Source organism: Orycteropus afer, unplaced genomic scaffold, assembly GCF_000298275.1.
Source record: "Orycteropus afer afer isolate SDZICR_OR568_19922 unplaced genomic scaffold, OryAfe1.0 scaffold00145, whole genome shotgun sequence".
In the NCBI taxonomy this organism is placed as follows: Eukaryota; Metazoa; Chordata; class Mammalia; order Tubulidentata; family Orycteropodidae; genus Orycteropus; species Orycteropus afer.
Window position 1 is genome coordinate 4,227,929 of NW_006921732.1, and position 27,802 is coordinate 4,255,730.

The 27,802-nt window shown below is 37.3% G+C and overlaps 1 protein-coding gene across 1 annotated transcript in view; it reads right to left on the minus strand.

Annotated features, from left to right (window-relative positions):
- Positions 1-4,783: 4,783 nt before the first annotated feature.
- The window catches only part of TUT4 (terminal uridylyl transferase 4), a 156,402-nt gene continuing 133,383 nt past the window's right edge, over positions 4,784-27,802 (minus strand). The window contains exons 24-29 of the mRNA XM_042781656.1: positions 18,497-18,612; positions 17,200-17,423; positions 16,112-16,212; positions 11,478-11,925; positions 6,302-6,460; positions 4,784-4,872 (exon numbers count right to left, since the gene is read on the minus strand). Of these exons, the coding sequence (XP_042637590.1) occupies positions 4,784-4,872; positions 6,302-6,460; positions 11,478-11,925; positions 16,112-16,212; positions 17,200-17,423; positions 18,497-18,612 (1,137 nt within the window). The remainder of the gene's footprint in view (positions 4,873-6,301; positions 6,461-11,477; positions 11,926-16,111; positions 16,213-17,199; positions 17,424-18,496; positions 18,613-27,802) is intronic.

The following is a 27,802-nucleotide window of genomic DNA, read 5'->3' on the forward strand; positions in this document are numbered from 1 at the left end:
AAATTCATCTCACCTAATTTGGTCACGTTATCAGAAGGAACCAATCCTTGGAGAAGGGTGTCGTGCTTGGTAAGGTGGAGGGTCAACTAAAGAGGGGAAGGCCCTCAAGAAGATGGAGTGACAAGGTGGCTATGGAGATGGGCTCAAGTATAGCAGGGATTGTGGAGCTGGTGCCGGGACCAGGTGGTGTTTTCTTCTGCTGTGCGTGGGGTCACTAGAGTTGGAGATGACTTGATGGCACCTAACAACAGCAACATCTGATAACGAAATTCAAAAGATGAGATGAATCAAATAAAGAACTTAGGAACATAGAAACAGTAAAAGGAGTAGCTATAAACAGAATAAATCAATAAGTAAAAAAGAATAAAGAGTGGGAAATGATTACGAAGTTCATATTAAGTAGTAGTTGCATAGAAATAGCAAGCCAAGACTCACATACTATCTCTAATTGAAGTTACAAAAAAATGAATCCAGCATCTAATATTGTCCATAATTATCCTGAACTGTAGGAGGCATCTTTCAGAACTAAGATGCTGGGGGAAAAAATTCTTAAGTTCTGCATTTCTAGTTTCATGTTTTATTTATTCTGTTCAAGTAAAACAATATACCATATGAGCCCACTTTTATAAAAGTATATCTATGCCTATATGCATAAGAGATGTTTGTATAATACAGTTCATCAGATACTAATTTATTTCTGCTTGATGGACTTCTGTTTCATTTTTTTATACTTTCTTTGTACTTTCATATCCACTTATTCTTTCTTTAGAAAAAAAAAACTAAAATATTATGTATAAGAAAAAGTGACTTATTAAGCATGTAATTTTTTAATAAGCTTACCAATACATGTCATAATAACGTTAGAAGTGAAAACCACTTTTTTAGAGGGCAATTTGGCAATATGTAGCCACAACCTTAGAACCTTTATTCTTGTACCCAATAATCCCCAATTAGAGAAATTTCTTCTAAAAGAATAATTAAATATATACACAAAAAACTTTATCCTATCATTTTATATATATGAGAAAAACTGGAAACAAGAAGCAATGTCCAACTGCAGATGATTGAATAAATTAAAAAAAAAAAAAGTGCTATTAAACAAAACAAACCAAAAAACACCCCAGTGCCACTGACTTGATTCCAATGCATAGCAACCCTATAGGACAGAGTAGAACTGCCCTATGTTGTTGTTGTTGTTATGTGTGTCAAGTCGGACCCGACTCATAGCGACCCCTCCATGGGTTTCCAAGGCAGTAGTTTGAACCACCAGCCCTCTGGTTAGCACTCAAGTGCCTTAGGCACTAAGCTACCAGAGCTCCTGAACTGCCCTATAGGGCTTCCTATAGGCTTTCTCCTAAGGTTGTCAGTCTTAACGGGAGCAGACTGCCACAACTTCTCCCCATGGAGCAGGGGTGTGTTGAAACCACAGACCTTTCTTTAGGTTAGCAGCCAAGCACTTTAACCACTGTTGCAAATAATTATGTTACCATTGTTGGTAGGTGACATCGAGTTGGTTTTGACTCTTAGTGACCTTTTGTACAACAAAACACAACACTGCCTGGTCCTGCCTCATCATAACTGTTACCATGCTTGAGCCCATTGTTGGCAGCCACTATATCAATTCATCTCGTTGAGGGTCTCCCTCTTCGCTAACCCTCTACCCAATGTGATATCCTTCTCCAGGGACGGTCCCTTCTGACAACATAACCTAAGTATGTGAGACGAAGTCTGGCCATTCTGGATTTTAAGGAGCAGCCCGGTTGCACTTCCTCCAAGACAGATTTGTTTGTTCTAGCAGTCTGTGACATATTCAATATTCTTCAACACCACCACAATTCAAATGCATAAATTCTTCTGCAGTCTTCCTTAGTCACTCAGCTCTCACATGTGTAAGAGGCTATTAAAAATACTGTGGCTTGGGTCAGGTACATCTTAGTCTTCAAATGTGACATCTTTGGTCTTTGACACTTTAAAAAGGTCTTTTGCAGCAGATTTGCCCAATGCAGTATGTCCTTTGATTTCCTGACCTAGCTTCCATGGGTATTGATTGAAGATTCAAGTAAAATGAAATCCCTGACACTTCAATGTTTTCTCCATTTATCATGATGTTGCTTATGATCCAGTAAGGATTTTTGTTTTCTTTATGTTGAGGTGTAATCCATACTGAAGGTTGGCATCTTTGATCTTCATCAGTCCTCTTCACTTTCAGCAAGCAAGGTTATGCCATCTGCATATTACAGATTGTTAAATGAGTCTACCTCCAATTCTGATGGTGCATTCTTCATATTGTCCTGTTTCTTGGATTATTTACTCAGCATATAGATTAAGTATGGTGAACAGATACAACCCTGACGCACATCTTTCCCAATTTTAAATCATGCAGTCTCCCCTTATTCTGTTTGAACAACTGCCTCTTGGTATATGTACAGGTTCCTCATGAGCACAATTAAGTGTTCTGCAATTCCCATTCTTTACAATGTTATCCATAACTTCTTACGATCCACACAGATGAATGCCTTTGCACAGTCAATAAAGCATAGGTAACCATCTTTCTGGTATTCTTTGCTTTCAGCTAAGATCCATCTGACATCATATATATAATTATATAATACATCATTAATACCATATTTTAAATAATCTTCAACAGAAAAGAAAAATACCAATTTCTCCATATCATTAAACATAGAAATCAGATTTAAAAAAACAAATGATCTCGTGTATGTGTGCATGAGTTCACTCTCTGCAATTCTACAACATATTATTTTTCATAAAAAATTAACTACTTTTAAAATGAAGCTACTACTTCATAAATTATAAATCAAGATTATTTTATTTTTCAACTTTGAACTGCTCTGCCAGTTATTGAATATTGGCAACTGCTGAAGGAGGGGCAACAGAGATGCTGAAATTAGCATATATGGTATCATAATCATATCATGTAAGTACAACCTAGGTTACTAGGGATTATCTCCCCATTAATGATTTGTAGGGAAAATCACTTTTGCCAGAGGATAGACTGCCTGCCATCAGAGAGGAAGGCTGAGCTAGGGCATTCTTGTTGCAGGTTTGTTTTTTGGTTTCTAAGTAACTATTACAAATATATACAAAAATAAAACAGTAAAATTAACACCTCTGTACTAACCTAGAATAATTATTCTCTAAGAGCTGAAAATGGTACCACATTTTTAAATTTAAAATAAAATCTCTAATGTTCCAAATTATATTTTAATAAAAACACAAGTTGGATCAGGTATCTCATTAACAAAACAAATAAGCTAATAACTCTAATAATTAGTAGGATCCTAAGGGATACTAAAGTTATACTGCTTTAATATGAAAACTAATAGTAAACATACCTGATCTTAACATTTCCAATAAATCCTTTTGGGGTTGGTTGTAACTATGGCAAGGAAAACCCTCAACTTCCTCCAATAGCCTTCAGGCATCATCCCTGTTAGAAATATGGCAGGAGCCCAGGTACTCTAACATATACCCCAAGAAGCAGGACAAAGATAGTACAATCACTATCTTTATCTACTTATTCTGTACATTTCCAAATACATCTACGGCATCATTTAGCCTAAATCCCTGGCACCTCTTTGTAATTAACAGGTATTACCTCATCTTATTGTATAACATCAAAATCAGCTTTTAAAAAAATCTGCAACCAACAAAACAAGTCTGAATTCCAACCCTTCTATAATTACTGACTGTACAAGCATTATTGGTAACCACTTAACATCCTTGCAAATTTGTTTTCTTTGTGGTAGTATAGGATTCAGAATGGACAGAGCCCCTGGTACACATAGTAAGTCCTTAATAAATAGGAATTATCTTCCTTCCGCTCTATTGGCATTAGCGTCAGTGTTTAAAAGCTCTACTTCAACAGACTTTTGTTTTGATTATCTCTTCAACATGTAAGTGTGCTACCTTCAGGAGTCACTTCACTGTTTTGCCCCTTAATTTTCTCAGTGATAAAATAGAGAAAGCATTTGCTCCTTTTAACTTCATGTGGTTGGTGTGACAATCCAGTAAAATTAAACACATGAAAAGATCCTTGGATCTCTAAAACTAAGTCTATGATTTAGAATACTTACATTCACTGAGAATGAAGCCAATCTCTGAATTGACACATTATATTGCCACCACCTAAACAACCAGATTGTTTAGGAGCTCTGGTCCGACTCGACGGCACATAACAACAACAAACAACCAGATAAATTAACCAAATTTAACTCTCGTCAGAAAGATTACCTTAAAACATAATTACTTCCAATACAGACAAACACTTCCCGCTCAAGTTTGAATATTTTCACTATGCAAGTATGTAAAAGAAAAAGAAAATCTGGATCTTTGTGTTGTAGTTTTATTTTATTTTTTTATGTTTTAAAAAGTTTTTGGCACTACAAGGTTCTGTAAAGAATAGAAGTGACAAATTTAAAACACATGAAATTCTCCCCTAATTCTTAAGAACAATATACTATATAAAGTCTGAAGCAACCAAAGTATGAATACAGCTAATAGAAAATAAAGAATGTAATTTTTTAAATTCTCTCTTTATACAATTCATCAAGGTTAAACAAAACATAAAATTCCCTTAAAAATAGGGTAATAAAATAGATGAAATTTGTATCACTCAATTTGGTGATACTGGTAAAAACTATAGTTCATATTTATATACAAATAATACAGTCTTTAAAAACAGTCTTAGAATTTAAATAATCTATCTAAACGTGTTAAAATTTTAAATCAGGACCTGATTTGTTTTGCTTTCCATTAAATGTCACTTTTTCTGCTGAATGTAACTGACACTGAGGTACGGATACCCTTGAGACAGCAGGATTGGCTGGTTGCTGTGCATCGGTAGACCAGCTGAAAGAAAATGGACTCGCATTACTCCGACACGTTTCCTCTCGGTGGGTGGGGACAACGCTCTCTACATCGACGGTTGGCACATCTGTCTGTTGGATACAACACAGACAGGAAACTGAAAGGCTTGTGCCTGTTTATCTGACAACCCCTTAGAATTAACTTGTAGCTAGTTCTTTTATTTCCATATTTGTAGTGAGAAGAGATGAAGCATGTCAAAAAACTTTGGTGGGGGATGGGGAGAGGAGGGAAAAGGGAGAGAGATGTGGGAACATGAAAGGAGAGAAGAGATAAGATGGAGGAGAAGGAATCAAGGGGAAGAAACTTTCCAGAGAAGAACTTTAGGCTCTCTCCCTAGTAAAGGGTTTATATAGCCAATAATCTCTTTCCTGAACCTTAATTCTTTCCTCAAAAGAAACCAACCACAGTCAAGGTTCTGCCACTCTTTATAATAGAAGGCTGTCCCAGTGGTATATGGATAGTTCAGGGAAACTTTAATGTAGGAAGCCTGACAACTTTTTTCAGGTGCCTGAACAACTTCCCTTTAAAGTATTGTTGCATTCAGTCAACATTTCCTGAGTAGCATTCTCTAATTTCTTAAACTCTTAGTTTAATTGTGATGACTCTGGCTCTACTTTCTTTAACTCCCAGGTTAACTGAGAGGTGATGGCCAGTTACAGACAATCGCTATTAGCACTGAGGTACATCTGAGTCAAGTTGGCTACATAAGATGCTGGAAGTTCCTTGGAATTCTCTTTAATTTGTAATATTCATTACCTAGCCATTACTGGCACTACATCAGTATATAATGAATTCTAATGTCATTCCAGTCCTAGCTTTTATAAATCTGACCATGTAATATTTTATTCAAAAACTTTTATTAGATCCATACTGCTTACTAAATAAAGCCCTCTCTCATAATATGGCCTCAGCCTACCCTCATCATCTACACATCTCTTCTATATACCTCATGCTTTAGTGTTATTTTCTCTTCTTTCTTCATTATGCCAGGCAAAACTCAATAATTGCATATATTATTCCCTCAACTAAGAACCCCCTCCCCCTAATCTCCAGGAAATCTATAGAAAATGTTTTTCAAGATCTAGTTCAAATGTCAAAAGCTGTGAATTGATTTCTGGTATCCACAGTCTACCTCATTGACTCCCTCTACTAGGGCAAAGTTAACCGATCCCTCTAAGGTCCTATCCTTGCCTATTTACATGTCTGGCTCTCCTAATAAAATGCCCATTAATTGAGTGTGGGAATATTGTTTTATTTATGTTGAACAAGTCTGACATATATAGAGCGTATGCACTCAATATATGCTTATTCAGTGCATTGATTTTAATGCCCATATCCTGGCCTTTACTGAAGTTCCCTATCCCAGAAAAAAACCCACCCAGCCTGTAAACTAATTTGTGAGTAATGGTACCTTGAGTATAGAAAGGTTTGTTGGGCTGAAATCTGGCATTTCCCTGATGCATGAAGTTTTGATGCAAACCATAAGGCCACGAAGCTGGGACAAGGGGGAAATGGGGACGTGGTGCATGTTCCCAAGGAATTGGAGGATTTAGTCCTGGAAAGCCTGGCTCTGCGTTTCAAGGAAAAAGGAGAAAGACATTTTAAAACATCAGTTTGTCCATTCACACATTCTTTTCTTTCACAAAGATTTATTTAGTACCTACCATTAACCAACATCTATGCTAAATGCAAGACAATTTTATAAAGAATCTAACACCATAATCGTGCTCAAAATACTCATAAGAGAGATATCCAAGTAAGAAGACAGGTACAATAATATATGATAATTGGTATAGCAGAGGTACATAGAAGGTGTTCTGAAGAGGAGTTAATCCAGTCTTTTAAAAGTTAGAGGAAGTTTTCCTAAGATGATCGACTAAGCTCAATTTGAAGAACAAGGAACAACTTAGGAAAAATGGGAAGGAAGGGCATTTTAAAAAGAAGGAAAACCATGTACAAAAGCCTGGAAACATGAAAACAAGTTCAAGAACTATAAAACAGTCTGTGTAACAGAGATAGCAGTAAAAGGAGGAAATGGTGAGAGAAAAAAGCTGGACACATAGGTGGGATCTATATTTCAAAGAAACTTAGTCCGTCATGCTAAGGGGCTTACATTTTATCCCAAAGACATGGCTTACTACCCTAGAATCAATTATATGTTGGCGTGGAAGGTCATTCTATTAGGAGTTTCAGGCACTGTGGTCCAATGGTTGAGAACTTGGGCTTTGAAACCAAATAAGTCTAAGTTCAAATCCCAGTTCCAAAGATAACTAAGGTACAATTTTGAACCCCAGATTATTATGAGGATTAAATTAGATATAAATAAAATGGTTGACACAGTTCTGGCAAGTAAAGGTAGGAACTCAAAGAGTATGATCCTATTTATACCAATCATGCCCTCAAATCTCTCTCCCTTTAAGTACATCTTTTAAAGTACAATGCTCCCTGCATTTTCTGATTGTTTCTGGTGGCTTCTTACATGCAGGATCACAATGTGCTAGGGAATCATCTGAAAGACACTACTTTTTTCCACTAAACTACCTAGCAGGAACTCAACAACAGAGGAGGAGATGGGTAAGAGTAAGAAGCAAGGAAACCAAAATCCATACCAGTCACATTATAACCTCCGTTTCTCAGAAGGTAACCCAGAAACAAAACAGCTGCCTTAGTATCTGGTTTACTGCCACGTTTGTAAAGCCAGGTTACAAACAGGAGCTGAGCTGAAGGGCTCCAGGTTTACAAACTAAGAAAGATTCAGTATACACATTTAAGTCATGATCAATTGAGATAAGAGAGCTCTGGTAGCGTAGTGGCTAAGGCACTTGACTGCTAACCAAAATGCTGGCAGTTTAAACCCACCAGCCACTCCTTGGAAGGAAGATGGGGAAATCTACTTCCGTAGTGATACTGCCTCAGAAATCCAAGGAGGGGTCACTATGAGTCGGGTCCAACTCAATGACACATAACAACAACAACGATTGAGATAAAAAGCTGTCTTATTAACAAAAAGGTATTTTTTAGGATACATTCCACTTTTCACAACCAAATACTTTAGTAATATAACTCCAAAAAGGATAATTTAAAAAATAGGGTGGGGAAGAACATGCACAATCTCCTATTCTAACATGTCACTATTATCATTTTAATGTATTGCCATCACGCCATTCATTTTTAACATAACAAAACAGTTATACTATCAGCTTTAGGGTATTATTTAAATAATAGTTATTTTAGCTATCACATTAATTAAGATTTGTGCATTCATCCAACAAATAACAAATATTTACTGAATAATAATTTATTTTACAGTATGAATAACGTATCTACATATTGTTAGGCCGAAGCAAACCCAAGCTACCAACATTTCAGTTAGCAGCTTCCTCCGGGTGTCAGACCCTGATGAGACAGCCTGATAAGAAACCGAAGTGACAGAACACACCCAGACTGGAAAAGTCCCATGCAGTGGCAAACTTCCTCTTTTGAAGCCCCCTCATGCTAATTAAGTACAGACCCATGCTAACAGCTAATTGGACCCTGCCATTTCCTTAGAGGACCCTGTCATTTCCCTGGTGTCCCCAAATAGGTCCTCTCTGTGTCTATAAAAATCCATGCCCCCTGCCTGAGGGTGCGACTTCTCGGGCCCCTCTCAGGGACCTGTAAACCTCGCCCGGGCCCCTCTGGGGGACCCGTAAACCTCACCCGGAAACTCAGACTAAAAACTTCTCTTTAACCTCACTTTTGTGCATCCTTTTCTCCTTACTGTGACCTCACACATATGTCAGGACACTATTACTGGATAGTAAAGACAACGACAGATAAGGCACAATTTTTAGCCTCTAGAAGTTCATTCTGGTGGATTATGCAGACAAACAAATTCAATATAGTAAGACAAGTGGTATGCTATGGATATTATTGAAACATGGAGGAAAGAAAGGATACCTAATACAATTGGAGGACAAGATCAGTAAGGATTAATAAAGGACTCCTAAAGAAAGTGATCTAAATTAAACAGTGGAGAAGTGAGTTAGCCAATCTTTGGGACAAGGAAGGAGTTGAAAATGAGCAGGAAAGGTTAATGCAGAAGACATTCCAGGCAGAAGGAACAGCCTGGACAAACAACTATAACTACTACTACTCCTTCGCTGACATGGATAGGTTCCAAAGAAAAGGTCATTATGTGAAAATCAGCAGTATGTGAAAATGGATGATGATCACATAGTTTACAAAATGGATGATTACATCATTACCTAACTTCCAAATTATATCATTACCTAACTTTCACATGGGAGCTCTGATAGCGTAGTGCCTAAGACACTTGACTGCTAATCAGAAGGCTGGTGGTTCAAACCCACCAGCCACTCCTCGGAAGGAAGATGGTGCAATCTACTTCCGTAGTGATACTGCCTCGGAAACCCAAGGAGGGGTCGCTATGAGTCGGGTCCGACTCGACGGCACATAACAACAACAACAACTTCCACATTTCATCATTATATAACTGCCAAATTACATCATTATGTAGCTGCCAAACCACTAAGAATCACGGCTCAGCTGGGGTGGATTATCCAATAAGCAAGGTAAGCACAGGCTTAACTACTGCTTACTTACTAATCTGTAATCCATGTGAAATTGTTCACTACAGATTAGTAAGTAAACAGAAGTAAGCCCATGCTTACCTTGCTTACTGGTCAATCTGACACTGTGGCTCAGCCAAGTAGACACATAACCTTAACCATCACAGCCAACATTACTCTTGCATCACACCTTGGCATTTGTTTCTGCCAGATGTAAGCCCTTAATGCACAAAACAGCAGATTTTTAATTTGGCCATTAACGCAGAATGTCAGATAATGAGATAGTTGATAAGTGAGGAGTAGGTATTAAGAGCCAGCATGATGTGTGTTTGTAGGATATTAATTGGTTGATTATGGCTGAAACACAGACATCAGTAAGTAGCAGAGGGAGGGGAGATTTAAAACTAAAAACTGAGCCAAGATATCAAAGGGTGGGTACACAGAAACTGTGTTTATCTTCATCATTACATAACTCAGTGACTATCATGGTACATGCATGTCATACATTCAAAAAACATTTGTTGAGTGAGATAAGCAGAGACCACATTAAGACAACCACATATGCCATACATCCTTTGATTGTGGAAATCTAAATAGAATCCCCATTCTAGCATTTCAGTTTCACAAAATTCATTATCTGCATTGTTCCAAAAGAGGTCAGAGGAACCTCCTGTCTCACTGGTGTTCTACAGAACAGTGTACTTTTGTTCAAAATTATCACTCAACTCATTATTTCAAAAATGATAAAGTTTTTATTCTACATTTCAGAGTAACTATAACAGTTATGTTAACAGTTAACTTGGCTAGCCTCCAAAACTGAGAAAATAAATTCGTTTTTTAAGCCACCTACTTGTGGTATTTGTTATAGAAGCCCTAAGAAACTGAGAGAAAAACTAAGTAGTTAATAAGGAAAGGTTCTTCATTATACAAGATTACCAATAATAATTAAAAATCACCATTTTAAGACCTCTAATGAAACGAATCTAGACAACAATTATCAATGGTAACACTGACCACTAAGTGAAAATTAATGAAGAAATTTATAATGGATGGACAGAATAGGCTAATATTACCTGAATTCACTGATCAATCTTAAAGTCACTAAGAAGGAAAAACCAGATATCAAGTTCCTTCTGAAGTGAGGAAATAGAAAATATATAGCACCAACTAAGATATATTCTTGCAAAAAGGAAAGAAGAGAATCTGAATCTAACTGATCCTCTACCTCCACCTACCAGTTTATAGGTAACAGGGGACAGAGGTATTATATATAACCAGCCAACTCTAGAAGGCGGGAAATTCTACAGGATTACTAGCCTAGTTTCTTCAATAAATACTTTGTATGGGGGGAAAAATACTGAAGGAGAACTTTTATAAATTAAAAAGAACTTAAGAGATATTAACAACCATATGTGATATATGTACTTTGAATCCTAATTCAAATATATCAATAAGAATATTATTCTTCAGAGAAAATGGAAAGCTTGAATAAAAACAAAGTATTTGATGACACTGGGTATTGTGATTTCTTCTTAACAGATATAAACTGAAGTTTACAAACAAATTTGATACAATGTCTAGGATGTGATTAAATACTCAAGAAAAAATTATTAAAAAATGGGAGGGGGTACCAACTAAAAGAATAGCATATATTGATTAACTATGAAAGCTGAATAATGGGTACATCTGGGTTCATTATACTTTATTCTCTCCTTTTTGGTATGTTTTTAAAATTTCCATTATAAAGCGTTTATAAATAAAAATATAGAAATCATCACTAAGAAGCTAGGTATAAAATTAGATTTACAGTATATATCAACTATTTCTAAAATGTACAAATATATAAAAAATAATGATTGGATGGTAAGATACCCAAAACATTACTTACTAATTATCACAAGGAATTGAGATTATGGATGATTTCTCCGCACCCTCAAATGCTCTATAAAAAACATATAATTGCTTATATAATCAGGAAAAAAGGACAGAAAGGTAGAAAAGGGAAGAAAGAGTTACCTGAATTCCCAACTGCACTGTTGTTCACCAGGGAATTCGGAGCCACAGTACGAGGCCAGTGTCCATCATGAGAGGAGCTAGGGATCGCCACGGGTCTGGCAGCAGGTTGTGCAAAGATGATGCTGGGATCATTCAGGCTAATATTGCTGGGGGCACTGCCTGGTGCAGAGTGGATCACTGGGCCATGAATGGGCCAAGATGGGGCAGGGATTTGGAGCGGATGCATTGGCAATAATCCCATATTGTGCATGGGAGAATACTGAGCTGGTGGTGACTGAGGAAAGTTAAACATAGGCATCTGGACCTGATGTGGAGGCTGGGCTCCCTGCTGAGGTGGGCCAAGGTTAGGTTGGGATCCTGTCTGTGATGGAGGCTGAGTAATAGCAGCTGACTGGGAAGAGTTCTGTGGAAATGGCTGAGGCTGAGGGGAATAAGATGGTGAATCAGACTGTAAGAAGAAAAGATATTAGTTTCAAATTAATAAACAAACATCTTAAATTTCATAAAAAAGAGATTACCAAATAAATAATTGCACATTTATCTCATTAGAATATTACAAACATAACTCTATATTGTGTATAATAACAACAACAAATTATCAGGGCCACAATCTATAGATACTGATAGAATGGGAGAAAAATGTGGAACAGAATCTCACATTAAAAAAAAAAAATCAGAACTGTTAGACTGGTTGAGACTAGAGGATTCCCTGAGATAGTCTTCAAAACTAACCCGAGAATAACCTTGTAACTAAATAACAAATTGGCTCAAAAAATAATGAATTATCACCCATAAGAACTATGCTCCTTGAAAAAAAAAAATCACCTATGTAAGACCAAATGATCAACAATTATTTTAAAACAAAGATGAGAATGTAAAGGTGCAAGCAAACTAGATTAATGGAAACAGAATAATGAGAACAAACACAGTAAGAACGTTTACACATTGTGAAGAATGTAACTATCATAACTGAAAAATGAGAACCTAAAGTGGTGTGTACTAAAAACACAATAAACTATTATTTGAAAAAAAGAAAGTCATAAAACTTCATTTTACATGAAGGTAGACCTTTTCCTAAGGTACTCAAACCATCTCTTAGATGAGATGGGCTTTTCCTCAAATACCTTTTTGTTACTCAAGGAAAAGCCCAGACAATATTACCATCCCATGGAATCCTTATTTCCAACTGTGAACTAGAAACTTACATCTAAATATCTCATAGTCACTTTAATTCAGTCCCTCAGCAAATATTTACTGAGTGTCAATTACATACTGGGCATTGTTGTAGGGGCTGAAAATACAGTATTAACATGCATGCTCTCATAAAGCCTGAAGTTTATGGGGGCCAAGAAGAAGAGCAGATAAAGATTACATAAGCAATATAAGTAAAGAATAATCATCACTGTAATAAATATGGGAGCTCTGGTGGCACAGTGCCTAAGGCACTTGACTGCTAACCAGAAGGCTGGCAGTTCAGACAAACCGGCCACTCCTCAGAAGCAAAACTGGGCAATCTACTTCCACAGAGATACCGCCTCAGAAACCCAAGGAGGCTTGAATTGAAACTCACTACTATGAGTCGAATCGAGTGGACAGCAGTGAGTTTTTTTCTTTAATAATAAATATAGTATAATGTAATGAAGTAACACAGGAGGGACACTTAGCCCACTTCAAAAGGAGGACAGCAGATAATATCAAGGAAAGTCTCCCAGAGGAAGTGATCTTCAAGCTGAGACTCAAGGGTAAATGGAAACCAACTGACAAGAGAGTGAGGATAAAGGGAAGAATTGTCCAGCAGAGGTAACAACATGACTAAAAGTCTATAGACACAGAAAAGTGGGTCTTTTTAAAGTACTGAGAATCTGGAAAATTTTTGGTATTACTGGATGGAGTACAAGGGTAGGGGAATGACAGACCTAAAGTTGAAGAGTTAAACAGGGAAAAGATAATGAATGTCTATAAGCCTCACAGGAGTTTAGACCTTATCGTGAGCTATGGAAAACCACTGAAGGGTTTAAAACAGGAAAAAGGGTCAAGAACACAATGAATATACATTTAAGAAAAAGTATTCTACCATAAAAAGAATGAAATACATAATAATAATAAATCACAATAAAGAATGATAAGACTCGTTGTTGTTGTTGTTGTTATGTGCCATCGAGTTGGCCTTGACTCATGGCAACCCCTCCTTGGGTTGCCGAGGCACTATCACTACGGAAGTAGATTGCCCAACCTTCCTTCCGAAGAGTGGCTGGTGGGTTTGAACCACCAGCCTTCTGATTAGCAGTCAAGTGCCTTAGGCATTATGCTACCAGAGCTCCCTAAGACTCGTTAGGAGGTTGCTATAATATAGTAGTTCTGACAGTTGCCTGGGGTAGAGAAATTCAATAGAGGACAGAAGGAAGCAAAAGAGCTAATTTTAAAAGGCAGAAACAACAGACACGATGTGGGTTGAGGGAGAAAGTCTGGAAACTAGAGACAGTGGTATTATTCACTGAGATGGAGAACAACGGACAAAGAGGGAAGTCTAAAGGTTGCAGAGAAATATGAGTTATATCACAGACATGTTGAGGTTGAGGTGCCTTGTTGCATAACTGAAAAAAGATATCCAGTAGACAAACTTACCCAAAAGCTCAGGTAAGAGAAAAGTGATAGCAGCATAGCAAAATGGTTAAGAGCATAGGTTTTAAAGTCAGAGAAGCCAAGAGTTCAAGTTCTGGTTTCACATTTTTGTGACCTCAAGCAAGAAACTGAAATCTCAGTATCTTCATCTGTAAAGTATATAGCCACCCACAAGTGAAAAGCAGGAAAATTGGAAGTTGTCAAAAATGAAATGGAATGCATAAAGGTTGATATCTAGGCATTAGTGAGCTGAAATGAAATGGGATATCATTGCTGATATCAGATGGATCTTAGCTGAAAGCAAAGAATACCAGAAAGATGTTTACTTATGTTTTATTGACTTTGCAAACACCTGTGATTGTGTAGATCATAACAAATTACAGATAACACTGAGAAGAATGAGAATTCCAGAACACTTGATTGTGCTCATGAGGAACCTGTGCATAGATCAGGAGGCTGTTGTTCAAACAGAACAAGGGGACGCTGCATAGTTCAAAATCAAGAAGGGAGTGCGTCAGGGTTGTACCTTTCACCATACTTATTCAATCTGTATGCTGAGCAAATAATCCAAGAAGCTGGATTATATGAAGAACGTGGCATCAGGATTGGAGGAAGACTCATTAACAACCTGCAATACATAGATGATACAACTTTGCTTTCTCAAAGTGAAGATGACTTGAAGCACTTACTGATGAATATTAAAGACTACAGTCTGGAGTATGGATTACACCTCAATATAAAGAAAACAAAAATCCCCACAACTGGTTCAATAAACAATTTCACTGTAGATGGAGAAAAGACTGAAGTTGTCAAGGACTTCATATTATGTGGTTCTACAATCAACACCAATGGAAGCAGCAGTCAAGACATCAGATGACACTGCATTGGGCAAATCTGCTGCAAAAGACCTCTTTCAAGTGATGAAGAGCAAAGATGTCTCATTGAAGACTAAGGTGTGCCTAACCCAAACCATGGTATTTTCCATCACTTCTTATGCATATGAGAGCTGGACAATGAATAAAGAAAACCAAAAAAGAGTTGATGCTTTTGAGTTGTCGTGTTAGAGAAGAATGCTAAGATGTACCATGGTCCGCTAAAAGGATTAACAAATTTCTCCTGGAAAATGTGCAGCCAGAATGCTCCTTGGAGCATCATCTCACCTACTTTGGTCATGTTGTCAGAAGGAACCATTCCCTGGAGAAGGATATCATGCTTGGTAAAGTAGAGGGCCAACAAAGAAGGTGAAGGCCCTCAACAAGATGGATAGACACAATAGCTACAATGTTGGGCTCAGGAATAGTAAGCATTGTGAGGCTGGCACAAGACGGGGCAGTGTTTCGTTCTGCTGTACATGGGGTCATTATGAGTCAGAGATGACTCGCTGGGCACCTAACAACAAAGTGTACAGACATTAACAGGACCTACCCCATAGGTGGTTATGAAGATTAACTAAAGAATGCATGTGGAAAATATAAACACCAAATTCAGGATTGTTGTTGTTGTTATGTGCCGTCGAGTCGGCCCCGACTCATAGCGACCCCTCCTTGGGTTTCCGAGGCAGTATCACTACGGAAGTAGGATTGCCCAACCTTCCTTCTGAGGAGTGGCTGGTGGGTTTGAACCGCCAGCCTTCTGGTTAGCAGTCAAGTGCTTTAGCCACTATGCTACCAGAGCTCCTAAATTCAGGATAGTAAATATATAAATACCCTGTACCTTGGGCACTATGCCACCAGAGCTCCCATAGTAACCTTATTAGGTAGTTATTATTTTACAAATGAGAAAGCAAGCTCATGAAAGTTAAGCAGCCTGACCACAGACATAAACTCAGATCTACCTTACTCCAATGTAATGTTTATTCAACCTTATATGCCTAGAAAATTTGCCTCTGCAAAGCATTATGCAATCTAGAGGATTATATTTATTTATAAGTCTGAGAGATAAACTCTTATCACTCACCAAAGATAGTGCTATTTTTGCATCAAGACTAACTCACTGACAGGTAGAGTACTTACACATTCTGAGGACTGTCTAGTCCTTATGGGCTGATCCCCCTGTTGCTGAGCTGAACCGGCCACCTGCTGGGCATTTACAAGGTTGCGGACCAGCTGGGCTGCTAAGAGAAGACATCCCAAAGAAAATTAACAGATGAAATAGCAGAGAAATGAAAATTAAAAAATTCTCTTCTTATGTAAGAGAGTCTCAAACCTGCAATTTTGTAAATTTGGATTTTTAACCTATGACTATAGGTTAATGAAGAATTTGTAACAACTAGAAACAAAAAGCCATTTGCAATCTTCTAAATCTATGTAAAAAGCACTGGTTTTAGAACTAAGATCCTATTACTTTTCCAAAGGAGACAACATATTAAAGAAAACACATTCTGCAAAAAGAATCTCAATAACTAGAAACCCCTACTTCCAAAATGATCTAATGTTTTTTCAATAAACTCTCATTTAAGAGTTTATTTTACAATCTGATTCTTAAAATTCCTATGAAATGCATCAAGAACAGGTATCACTCTCTCAAAACAGTAGTGGGAGGAACTATAATTTCTCATACATATCTCCCAGAAAAGAACCTCTAACAGGAATTTTAAACTTTAAGGACAAGAAAAATAGATAGTCTGGGTTGACTCAAATCCAAACAAGAAGTCGATTGATTACAATAGACTATTGAGACCCTAATGGGGAAAATACTTAAAAAAAAAAAAAACCCACAAAAAAACAGATGCTATTGAGTAGACTCTGACTCATGTAGATCCCATGTGTGTCAAAGTAGAATTATGCTGCATAGGTTTTTCAATAGCTGACTTTTTAACAGATCACCAGGCCTTTCTTCTGAGGTGTCTCTGGTGGACTCACACATTCAACCTTTCAGTTAGTAGCTGCGTGCACTGACTGATCACACCACCTAGGGACTCTGAACATATCCAAGTACTGTTCAAAGTAAGAGCCTCACTGCATAATTTTTATTTCTTTAAGAATTTATAAAGTCCAAAATCATACAACTAGGTTTGAGTAAAGAAATCAAGCCCTTGACATGAAATCAACACAAATGTCTTTATTCCCATTAGAAAATGTTTTGGACTTTTTCTATTTACCTGCCACACTGCTATTCCTCTGTCGGGCCAGCTTGACCTCTGGGCACTCCCTTCGTACATGTCCTGCATCTCCACATATAAAACATCTGAGGTCTCTGGGATCTCTATAGTCTCGAGTGTCGTGGCCATCTCGGAGGTCAAGAACATCTCGGGAGTCTTTATCTTCTTCATTCCCTTCCTTCTCTTCTTCACTGTCTTTCTTCTTTAGTCTAAACAGTAAACTGCTGATACCAATAATGTGGGGCTAGGGACTTATAAGCTGAATGAGTCACAGACTAAACTATACAGGAGTCACAATCACTAAGGCCTACTGTTTCATGCATCATGTTTTTAAAGGCAAACAAATTCACATTTATAGTATAAGTACTCCTACAGCAGAAATTGGGCATTCCAGTAGTTTTACAATATGATATCAAATTTTAAAAATATCTAATAAAGAATCTTAATTCTATTAAAAATCCTTAGAGGTTGGTATTTTTTACCTCCTTTTTACGGAGTATGAAGCTGAGAATCAGAGAAGTGTCTTGCATAAATGTATGTCAGTAAAATATCAGTGATGAAAACTTGGAGTAATTTGTCTGAAAAGTTACAAAGTCTTTATATTACGCCAGACTTGATTAAAGAAGAGATTTTCCTGCCCTATTAAACATAATATACAGAACCCAAGTGAAAGGTGCAATTATATTTCAGAGATATCTTTTGAGGGAGTGTGTAGGATGTAAATTTCTCCAGGTATATAGTACATAGGTGCACTTTATTTTATATTTTAATTAATGGTTTGCATGACTTTGAGGTCCTCTGCAAGAAACCTATGTCTTGCTCATCTTTTTTCCTTGCTTCCTAGCATAATTCCTGGTACATAGTTGTTGTTGTTGTTATGTGCCGTCGAGTCAGCCCCAACTCATAGCGACCCCTCCTTGGATTTCTGAGGCAGTATCACTACAGAAGTAGGATTGCCCAACCTTCCTTCTGAGGAGTGGCTGGTGGGTTTGAACCGTCAGCCTTCTGGTTAGCAGTCAAGTGCTTTAGCCACTATGCTACCAGAGCTCCAATAAATGTGTCTTCAATAAACACAAAACCTTGAATTAATTAATGAATAAATGAACAAATGAATAATATGAAATATCATTATAGCACAAATAAGTCTCAATCCATTATGAAATTCCACTCAAATGTACATTTACCTAAGGTCCAGTTTCTTAACTTTTTAATGTAAGCATTTCTGAACACAGTTATAGCTATAAATTGGCCAAGCATTTATTTTTCCTGTAATATTGATAAAGAATCATTTGCCAACCTTCTCCTCTTAGGGCAGTCTTTCATGTAGTGGCCTATTTTTCCACACACGCGGCAACATCGATCATTGGGAGCCAGTTCTCCATCGGTTAATACTCTGGAATCAAAGAAGTACTCCTAGAAAGAAAATGCAATTTTACTAGGCAAGAAATTTCTATAAAACTTTTGGAACCAAATGGAAAGGAAACCGAGCGGCTAAAGTAGTTAAAAACAAGGAAAGAAAGAAAAGAAATATCAAGAAATATTCCACTGTAACTAAAACGGATATAAAAAGTAAGATTCTGAACCATCAATATCATAGTTTCTAACAGTGCTAACCACTTTACATGCACATTCACTTTCTCATTCAATTCCTGTAACATCTCAATAAAGCAGATACTACTTTAATCCTAATTTTATAAATAAGGAAATTAAGGCTGAGAATTCAAATCAATTGCTCATAATTTAAAAAGCTAGTAACATGACAGATTTAGACCCATGTCTGACTACATAGCTCATGCTTTCTGCTACAACAGGCAACTTCTGCAATGCATTATTTTCTTTACAAAAAAGTTTCTCATGATCAGTCCTTTGGTTTATTTAAACTATGGTTTGATTTATATACAACTTTTATGAACACATAATAGCTATTACATAAACTAAGATGTACTTAAAGAGAAGGTAGAGAACAAATAAGTACAAATAATTTTTTCACATCTTAAAAGAACTACTCATTTTTGCTTTACCCTAGCTCCTTGCTTATTCTTCCAAACTTTAGCTCAGTTTTATACTGTCACAATGACTATTTGGTCCTAAATACTTCTAGAAGGCAAGAGAACATGTCTACTTAGGTCCCTACAAATTTATCTAAAGTCAAGGATAAAAGTATAAGAGACATGTCCTGTAAGATGGCAATAATCAAAAAGACAGGAAATAAGTTTTGGTGAGGATGTGAAGAAGCTGGAACCTACAAAGATTGCTGATAGGAACATAAAATGGTGCAGCCACTTTGGAAAAGTCTGGCAGGGCCTTGAAAAGTTAAACACAAATTTATCAGTATGACTCAGCAATTATACTACTAGATATAAACCCAAGAAAAATGAAAACATTATGTCCACACAAAGATGTGTATATAAATGGTCACAGCACCATTAATAATAATAACCAAAATGTGGAACAATCCAAATGTCCAACAATTGGTGAACACAAATATAATTCAGCCATAAAAAGGAATGAAGTTTTGACATATGCTACAAAAGAGATGACTTTGGCAACATTATGGTTAGTGAAAGAAGACAAACATAATAGGCCACACGTTGTATGAGTCCATTTACATGAAATATCCAGAGTAAGCAAATACATAAGAACAGTTAGTAGTTGTTCAAAGCTGGAGAAGGGAAAAAGGGAACAGAGATTGACATCTAATGGGTACAGAGTTTTCTCTGAGAGAGGATGAAAATGTGCTAAAATCAGATTGTGGTGACGGCTGTACAATCTAGTGTACTAAAAAACACTGAACTGTACACTTTAAATGAGTTAGTTATATGGTATATGAATTATATCTCAAAAAAGATGTTTTATCATAAAACAAGGGGAAGAGATATAATTCTTCACATTTATGCTGATGAACTTAATGTAGCTATTTAATATCTTCATCATCATATTTTCCACCAGGATGACATGAATCCATTTCTCAATTCACTCAGCTGCTTAAGAAAGAAACCTAGGCATCATCTCAAACTTGTTCTCCTTTACCCAGCACCTCCAGTCAATCACCAACTTCTAATCCATTCTACTCCCAAGTATCTCTTGAGCTTCTTTACTCCATCTGCCACTCCAGTTAAGATGGCCCAGACATGGAGTTGACAAAACTGCTCCATAAAAGCCACATAGTATTTTAGGTGTTGCAGTAAAATTGAAGATATTATACAGGTATTTATAAGAGAAAAAAGAAATTTCAATGAAAAATTTTATAGGAGAAATTAAAAATATGTTAATGATAATAACTGAGTTCACTATTTTTATAATACAAGCTCACTAAGAAAAGGAATAGGAGGAGCTCTGGTAGCGTAGTGCCTAAGGCACTTGACTGCTAACCAACTAGCAGTTCAAACCCACCAGTCACTCCTCAGAAGGAAGGTTGGGCAATCTACTTCTGTAGTGATACCACCTCGGAAACCCAAGGGAGGGATCGCTATGAGTCAAGTCTGACTCAATGGCACACAACAACAACAACAACAACAAGAGGAACAGAATTATTTTTGGGGAACACAACATTTAATTGGAGATTCAACGTTAGTGTTCCCTATCATTAAAATCAATTGCAAATGTTCATCTGTTCATGCTGATCTGTAAAAAAAAAAAAAAAAATTATGTATTTAATGTTTAAAAATGTTTTTCATAGATAAGAGCTTGAAAATTCATGGTAGAAAGAATATAAAGAAGGGGTATACAGAGTCTACAGTGGGACTAATCTTTGATAAATTTGATAAATCTTTGATAAAAAGGATCTGCAGATTCAAATGACATATTGCATTAGGCAAATCTGCTGCAAAAGACCTCCTGAAAGTGTTAAGGAGCAAAGATGGTACTTTGAAGACTAAGGTGTACCTGACCCGAGCCATGGTATTTTCAATAGCCTCATGTGCATGTGAGAGCTGGACAATGAATAAGGAAGACTGAAGAGATACATTAAAATTATAGTGTTGGTGAAAAATATTGAATATACCATGGACTTACAGAAGAATGAACAAATCTGTCCTAAAAGAAGTACAGCCAGAATGCTCCTAAGAGGCAAGGATGGTGAGACTTTGTCTCTCATACTTTGGTCACGTTCTCAGGAGGCATCAATCCCTGGAGAAGGACATCATGCTTGGTAAAGTAGAGTCAGTGAAAGAGAGGAAGACTCTCAATGACATGGATTGACACAGTGGTTATGACAATGGGCTCAGACGTAACAATGACTGTGAGGATGGCGAAGGACCAAGCAGTGTTTTTTCTGTTGTACGTGAGGTCACTATGAATAAGAATTGCCTCAACAGCACCTAAGAACAACATCTGCATATTTAGGCAGATTAATAGATCTAGCAGCAGCAAGTGGAAGGAATGCTTAACATACAGCATTTATTATCTCAGAAGGAAAATCACCTAGGAAGAGTGGAAAATATAAAAGTGAAAAGGGGGATAAAGTACAGGGGATATTGAATTCTGAATAAAATAAATAAAGTATGAAATAGATCTTATAAAATGGGACACAAAGGTAACTAAAGAAATGTAGTAAGATTATAAAACATTATTGCAAGTCCAGTTGAAACTGGTAAATACTAACTTAAGAGTTGTACTGTATAGTTAAAACTATCAGCTTTATACCTTTTTTTCATTAGAGCTTAGCTGCTCAAATACAGGCAGATGGTGGTCAAAGGAATTTAAAACGTATGTCAGAGAGTAGACCAGGGAACCTAAGTTAATTGGGAGGAAATGTGTCAGTATATCAAAGGACATACTGATGTAGAATAGTTGAAGTGAGGCATGAGCAAGAAAGATGATAAAGTAGAAAATGTACTAGTTTTCATCCTCCACTACATTCTAAGAGAATGAAACACATCTGTATTGTATGCAACATAAGATCCCAGGGGCTCACCAAGAAATGGGAGCAACATAAGATTTAAATAAGCATTTATTGAAAGAATAAACTTTACTGTGGAAAATATAAATATCAAAGACTATGTACAAGATCTTCTACAGTATCAATTCTAACAATGATAAAAAGAAAACAACTTAAATATTCATCAAAAAAGAACAATCATATAAACAAGAATATCCAATATTACAGTCAAACTTCATTAGTCACGGATTCCTTATCTGCGTTATTTGCCTACTCACTAAATTTTATTTGTAACCCCAAAATCAATACTTCTGGCACTTACTGATCATTCACAGACACATGCAGAACAGTGAAAAACTTGAGTCACCAGCCTATCTAATTCCAGCTGAGGTCTAATAAGACAACTCTCAACCTTCTTACTGAAGTGCTCATGTTGTAAAAACTGTCCTTTTTGCAGTCTATTTAGTGCCACGTTTTTGGTTTTTCTGGTTTTTTTTTTTTTTTTTGGGCATATATGTGCTTTTTGTATGTATGTGATTTCACTGTTCAAAATGGCCACTAAATGTAGTGCTGACATGTTGTCTAGTGTTAAGGATAAAAAGGCTATGATGTGCATCTTTAAAAGGTGCACTAGATAAGTTTCATTCAAGTATAGTGATGTTGCTCATGAGTTCAATGTTAATGAATCAACAATAAATACTAAATAAAGTGTCTTTAAACAGAAACACATACAAAACAAGATTATGTATTAATCAGTACATGAAAATGCTGTGACAAGAGGCTTGTAGGAATCTAACCCGATATTTACCCTAGGAGAAATGGTTTAGTTTTTGCTGTCCCAATGTTCACAGCCAACTTTATAGACCATAACTCTGCAAATAACAAGAATTAACTATGATATATATTGTTGCTGTTATGTGCCATGGAGTTGTCTCCAACTCACAGCGACCCTGTGTACAACAGAACGAAACACTGCTTGGTCCTGTGCCAGCCCCATGATCCCTACTACACCAACTATGATATATATTGACTATATATATATTAAAAAAAAAATAAACTATGATATATATTGACTATAAAAAGAAGACTCTTAAAAAAGAATAAAATAGGTCAAGATACTGATTAGCAGGGTCATAGGTACCTTTTGACAGGTCCCAAACTGAAGTTTGGTTTTTATACCAAATGACATTAAAATCTAAAGAATTTGATATCAATATACAATTGAGGGCTACTTATTAAAATACTGAGTTATAAAGTGTTCCTAATATTTTATATTCATAAACTAAAAGTAGCACATTTCTAGCTTACTGAGGACTAATTTAGTACTCTTTTAAGAAGCATAACTGCATGTAACACTAGTATGTTCTTACTGAACATATACTCATATATACACAAATAGTTGGGATTCCTACAATTTTCAGATAAAATATATTAACAATGCCTTGTCAGATTTGTTTTGATTAGATTTTTTTAAATTATTAATTAATATGTTAGTAAAATTATTAATGGCTTTCTTTTTGTTAGTCATTTTGTTGTATGATTCTTACATTGTTTCAATTTTTAATTTTTTTTTTAACTTTCTATTATAATTATTATTGCCACCTAAAACTCTGGACAATTAAAAATCTCTGAGAGTTCTAAAGGAAAAGAACTCTAGACTTCTCTCCATTTTTCTAACCTTTCCAGCTGCACTTCTTCCAGGACAGATGTTTGTTTTTCTAGTAGTCCATGGTACTTTTCAGTATTCTTCACCAACACAACTCAAAAGCATCAACTCTTCTTTGGTGTTCCTTATTCACTGTCGAGCTTTCACATGCACATGAGGCTACTGAAAATACCATGGCTTAGGTTAGGCACACCTTAGTCTTCAAAGAGACATCTTTGATCTTCAGCACTTTAAAGAGGTCTTTTGCAGCACATTTGCCCAGTATAATATGATGTCTGATTTCTTGACTGTTGCTTCCATTGGTGTTGATTGTGGAACCAAGTAACGTGAAATTATTGACAACTTCAATTTTTTCTCCATTTATTGTGATGTTGCTTATTGATTGGTCCAATTGTGAAGATTTTACTTTTCTTTACATTGAAGTGTAACTCATACTGCAGATTGTAGTCTTTAATCTTCATCAGTAAGTGCTTCAAGTCATCTTCACTTTCAGCAAGCAAGGCTGTATCATCTGCATATCACAGGTTGTTAATGAACCTTCCTCCAATCCTGATGTCACATTCTTCTACATACAGTCCAGCTTCTCAGACTATTTGCTTAGCATACAGATTGAGTAAATATAGTGAAAGGCTATAACCCTGACGCACTCCCATCCTGATTTTAAACAATGCATTATCCCCTTATTCTGTTCGAACGACAGTCTCCTGGTCTATGTACAGATTCCTTATGAGAAGAATTAAGTATTTTGGAATTTCCATTCTTCTCAATGTTATCCATAATTTGTTATGACCCACACAGTCAAATGCTTTTGCATAGTCAATAAAACACAAGTAAACATTTTTCTGGTATTCTTTCCTTTCAGCCAAGACCCATCTGACATGAGCAATGATAGCCCTCATTCCATATCCTCTTCTGAATCCAGCTTGCATTTCTGGAAGTTCTCTGTCAGTATACTGCTACAACCATTTTTTAATAATCTTCAGCAAAATTTTACTCACATGTGATATTAATGAAGCAGCTCTGGTGGCACAGTGCCTAAGGTATCTGACTGCTAACTAGAAGGTTGGTAGTTCAAACCCACCAGCCACTCTGTGGAAGCAAGACTGGGCAATCTACTTCTGTAAAGATTCATACCATCTCAGAAACCCAATGGGGGTCACTATGAGTTGGAATCGACTCGATGGCAATGGGTTTGATTTGGTTTTTGGTGATGTTAAAGACAGTGTTCAATAATTTCCACATTCTGTTGTAGCCCTTTTCTTGGGAATGGTTACAAATATGGATCTATTCTTATGAATCAGTGAAACAATGTCTGATAGATTAAGGGAAATAAGGTATATGGAACTTTTAATGTGGGGATTGGTTGCTTTTGTCATTCTGCTAGGCTTAAAATGAGCCCTCCCAGAGGCAGAAGGAGGGGATCTTTCTGCCATTAAGAGAAAAGAGCCAGAGGTGAAATGAAGCATGTCCTTGGACCAGAGATCCCTTGCGCTGGACCTCCTTGGCACAGAGGCCAGCAGAGAGAGATGGCAGAGAGCCTAGCAGAAAGACAGTGACAGCAGAGGCACAGACCCAAAGAGACTGGCAGAAGACAGAGTGGTGGGCTTGCCATCCCACAGAGTGAGAAAACTGACTGCCTTTGAGCAGGAAGGTTGTTGGTGGAATGGGGTGTACCTATGTGCAGCTATCAACAGAGCTAAAAGAGCCTCAAGCAGGGCGGAGGCCAGGCCAAGAAGCCAAGGGCCAAAGAGAGGCATGCTTGAGGGCATGGCTGAGGGGAGGCTGTCCTGATGGAAGAATTATATCCTGAGTGCCTTTCTGAACCTGAACTGTAACCTGTTACTTCCCTAATTAACCCTATAATTGTGAGCACTGTCTGTGAGTTCTGTGTAGCCACTGCAATGAATTATCAAATGCAGCAAAGTAGTAGCGAGTGCCATGGGAAGTATGATTGGTATCAGAATTGGTAAAAAATGCTAGAGGGTGGTTTCTGGCCATTTCTGGCTTCACAGGAATCAGCCTTGGGCTGCTAATGCTGATTCCCTTTTGCCCTTGTGAAGTCAGAGGAGTTCAGAGGATGCCTGCTGTCATGCTCACAGTCGCTCTGTCATTTCATCTCATTGAGGGTCTTACCCTTTGTTGTTAACTCTCTACTTTACCAAACATATCTTTCTCCAGGGATTGATCCCTTCTGACAAGACCAAAGTCAGTGAGGCAAAATCTAGCCATTCTTGCTCTAAGGAGCATTCCAGCTGTATTTCTTACAAGACAAATTTGTTCATTCTTCTGGCAGTCCATGGTGTTTTCCGTACTCTTCACCAATACCACAACTCAAAGGCATCAACTCCTCTTCGGTCTTCCTTATTCATTGTTGTGGCAGTTATGTTTCTGGGTCAATCTGGCTGGGCCTGGGTGAGTGGCTGGGCAGCTGGTGGTAGTTATTCCCCATGATGAGACTGGCAATCAACTCCGTGGTCGGATCTACCACAAGCAGCTGAGTAGCTGCCTTTGGGATGTGGTCTGCTTCCTGTATATAAGGAGAAGCCCTGGGAATGGTCTCTAGCTTATGGCACACTTGGACCCTGCATGTAACTGTGTTGCTGTTCAGTAGCCTGCCACGCTCTGCTGACTTTGGGACTCACAATGAACTTAAATTAATGGTCTGCCGTGTGGTTTGGTAAATTCGGGACTGTGCCTTTTTACTTGTCAACCTTGGGTTTGTCAGCCTCAGCGGCCAGCAGCTAGTCTGAGTGAAGAAATGCCGCTAGCTCCAGTGGGCCAGGAGCAGGAGGCAGAGCTGAACCCCAAGGCTTTCACCCAGCCCCTAGAGCCTGGAACTTTGAACTTGGACTTAAAGCCTCCAAATTTTAAGAATAAACTCCTGTTTGTTAAAGTCATCCCATTTGTGGTATATTCTTGTCAGAGTGGCACTAGATAACCGGAACAATTGTTGAGCTTTCACATGCATAGAAGGCAACTGAAAATACCATGGCTTGGGTCAGGCACACGTTAGTCTTCAAACTGACATCTTTGTTCAACACTTTAAAGAGGTCTTTTGCAGATGATATGCCCAGTGCAATACAACATGCGACTTCTTGACTGCTGTTTCCATGGGTACTGATTGTGGGTCCAGGTAAAGTGAAATCCCTGCCAACTTCAATCTTTTCTTCATTTATCATGATGTTGCTTATTGGTCCAGTTGTGAGGATTTCTGGCATCTTTTATGTTGAGGTGTAATCCATACTGAAAACTGGAGTCTTTGATCTTCATCAGTAAGTGCTTAAAGTTATCTTCACTTTCAGCAAGCAAGGTTGTGTTATCTGCATACAGCAGGTTGTTAATTAATCTTCCTCCAATCCTGATGCTGTGCTCTTCTTCATATAGTGCAGCATTTCAGATTATTTGCTCAGCACACAGACTGAATAAGTATGGTCAAAGGATAGAACCCTGATGAATACCTTTGCTGATTTTAAGTCATTCAGTATCCCTTTGTTCAGTTCAAATGACAGCCTCTTGGTCTATATACAGGTTCCTCATGAACACAATTAAATATTCTGTAATCTGCACTCTTTGGAATGTTATCCACAATTTGTTATGACACACACAGTTGAATGGCTCTGCATATTCAGTAAAATACAAGTAAACATCGTTCTGGTATTCTCTGCTTTCAGCCCAGATCCATCTGACTTCAGCAATGATACCTCTTGTTCCATGCCCCCTTTTAATTTAACTTGAATTTCTGGCAGTTCCCTGTCAATATCTGCTGCAACCATTTTAAATTATCTTAAGTAAAACTTTATTTGTGTGTGCTGTTAATGCTATTGTTCAATAAATTCCATGTCCTGCTGAGTCACCTTTCTTTAGAATAGGCACAAATATTGATCTCTTCCAGTTGGTTGGCCAGGTAGCTTACTTGGTACAAATGAGTGAATTCCTCCAGCACTGCATCCATTTGTTGAAACATCCTAATGGTTATTCTGTCAATTCCTGGAGCCTTGTTTTATTACCAATTCCTTCAGTGCAGCTTGGACTTCTTCCTTCAATACCATTAGTTCTTG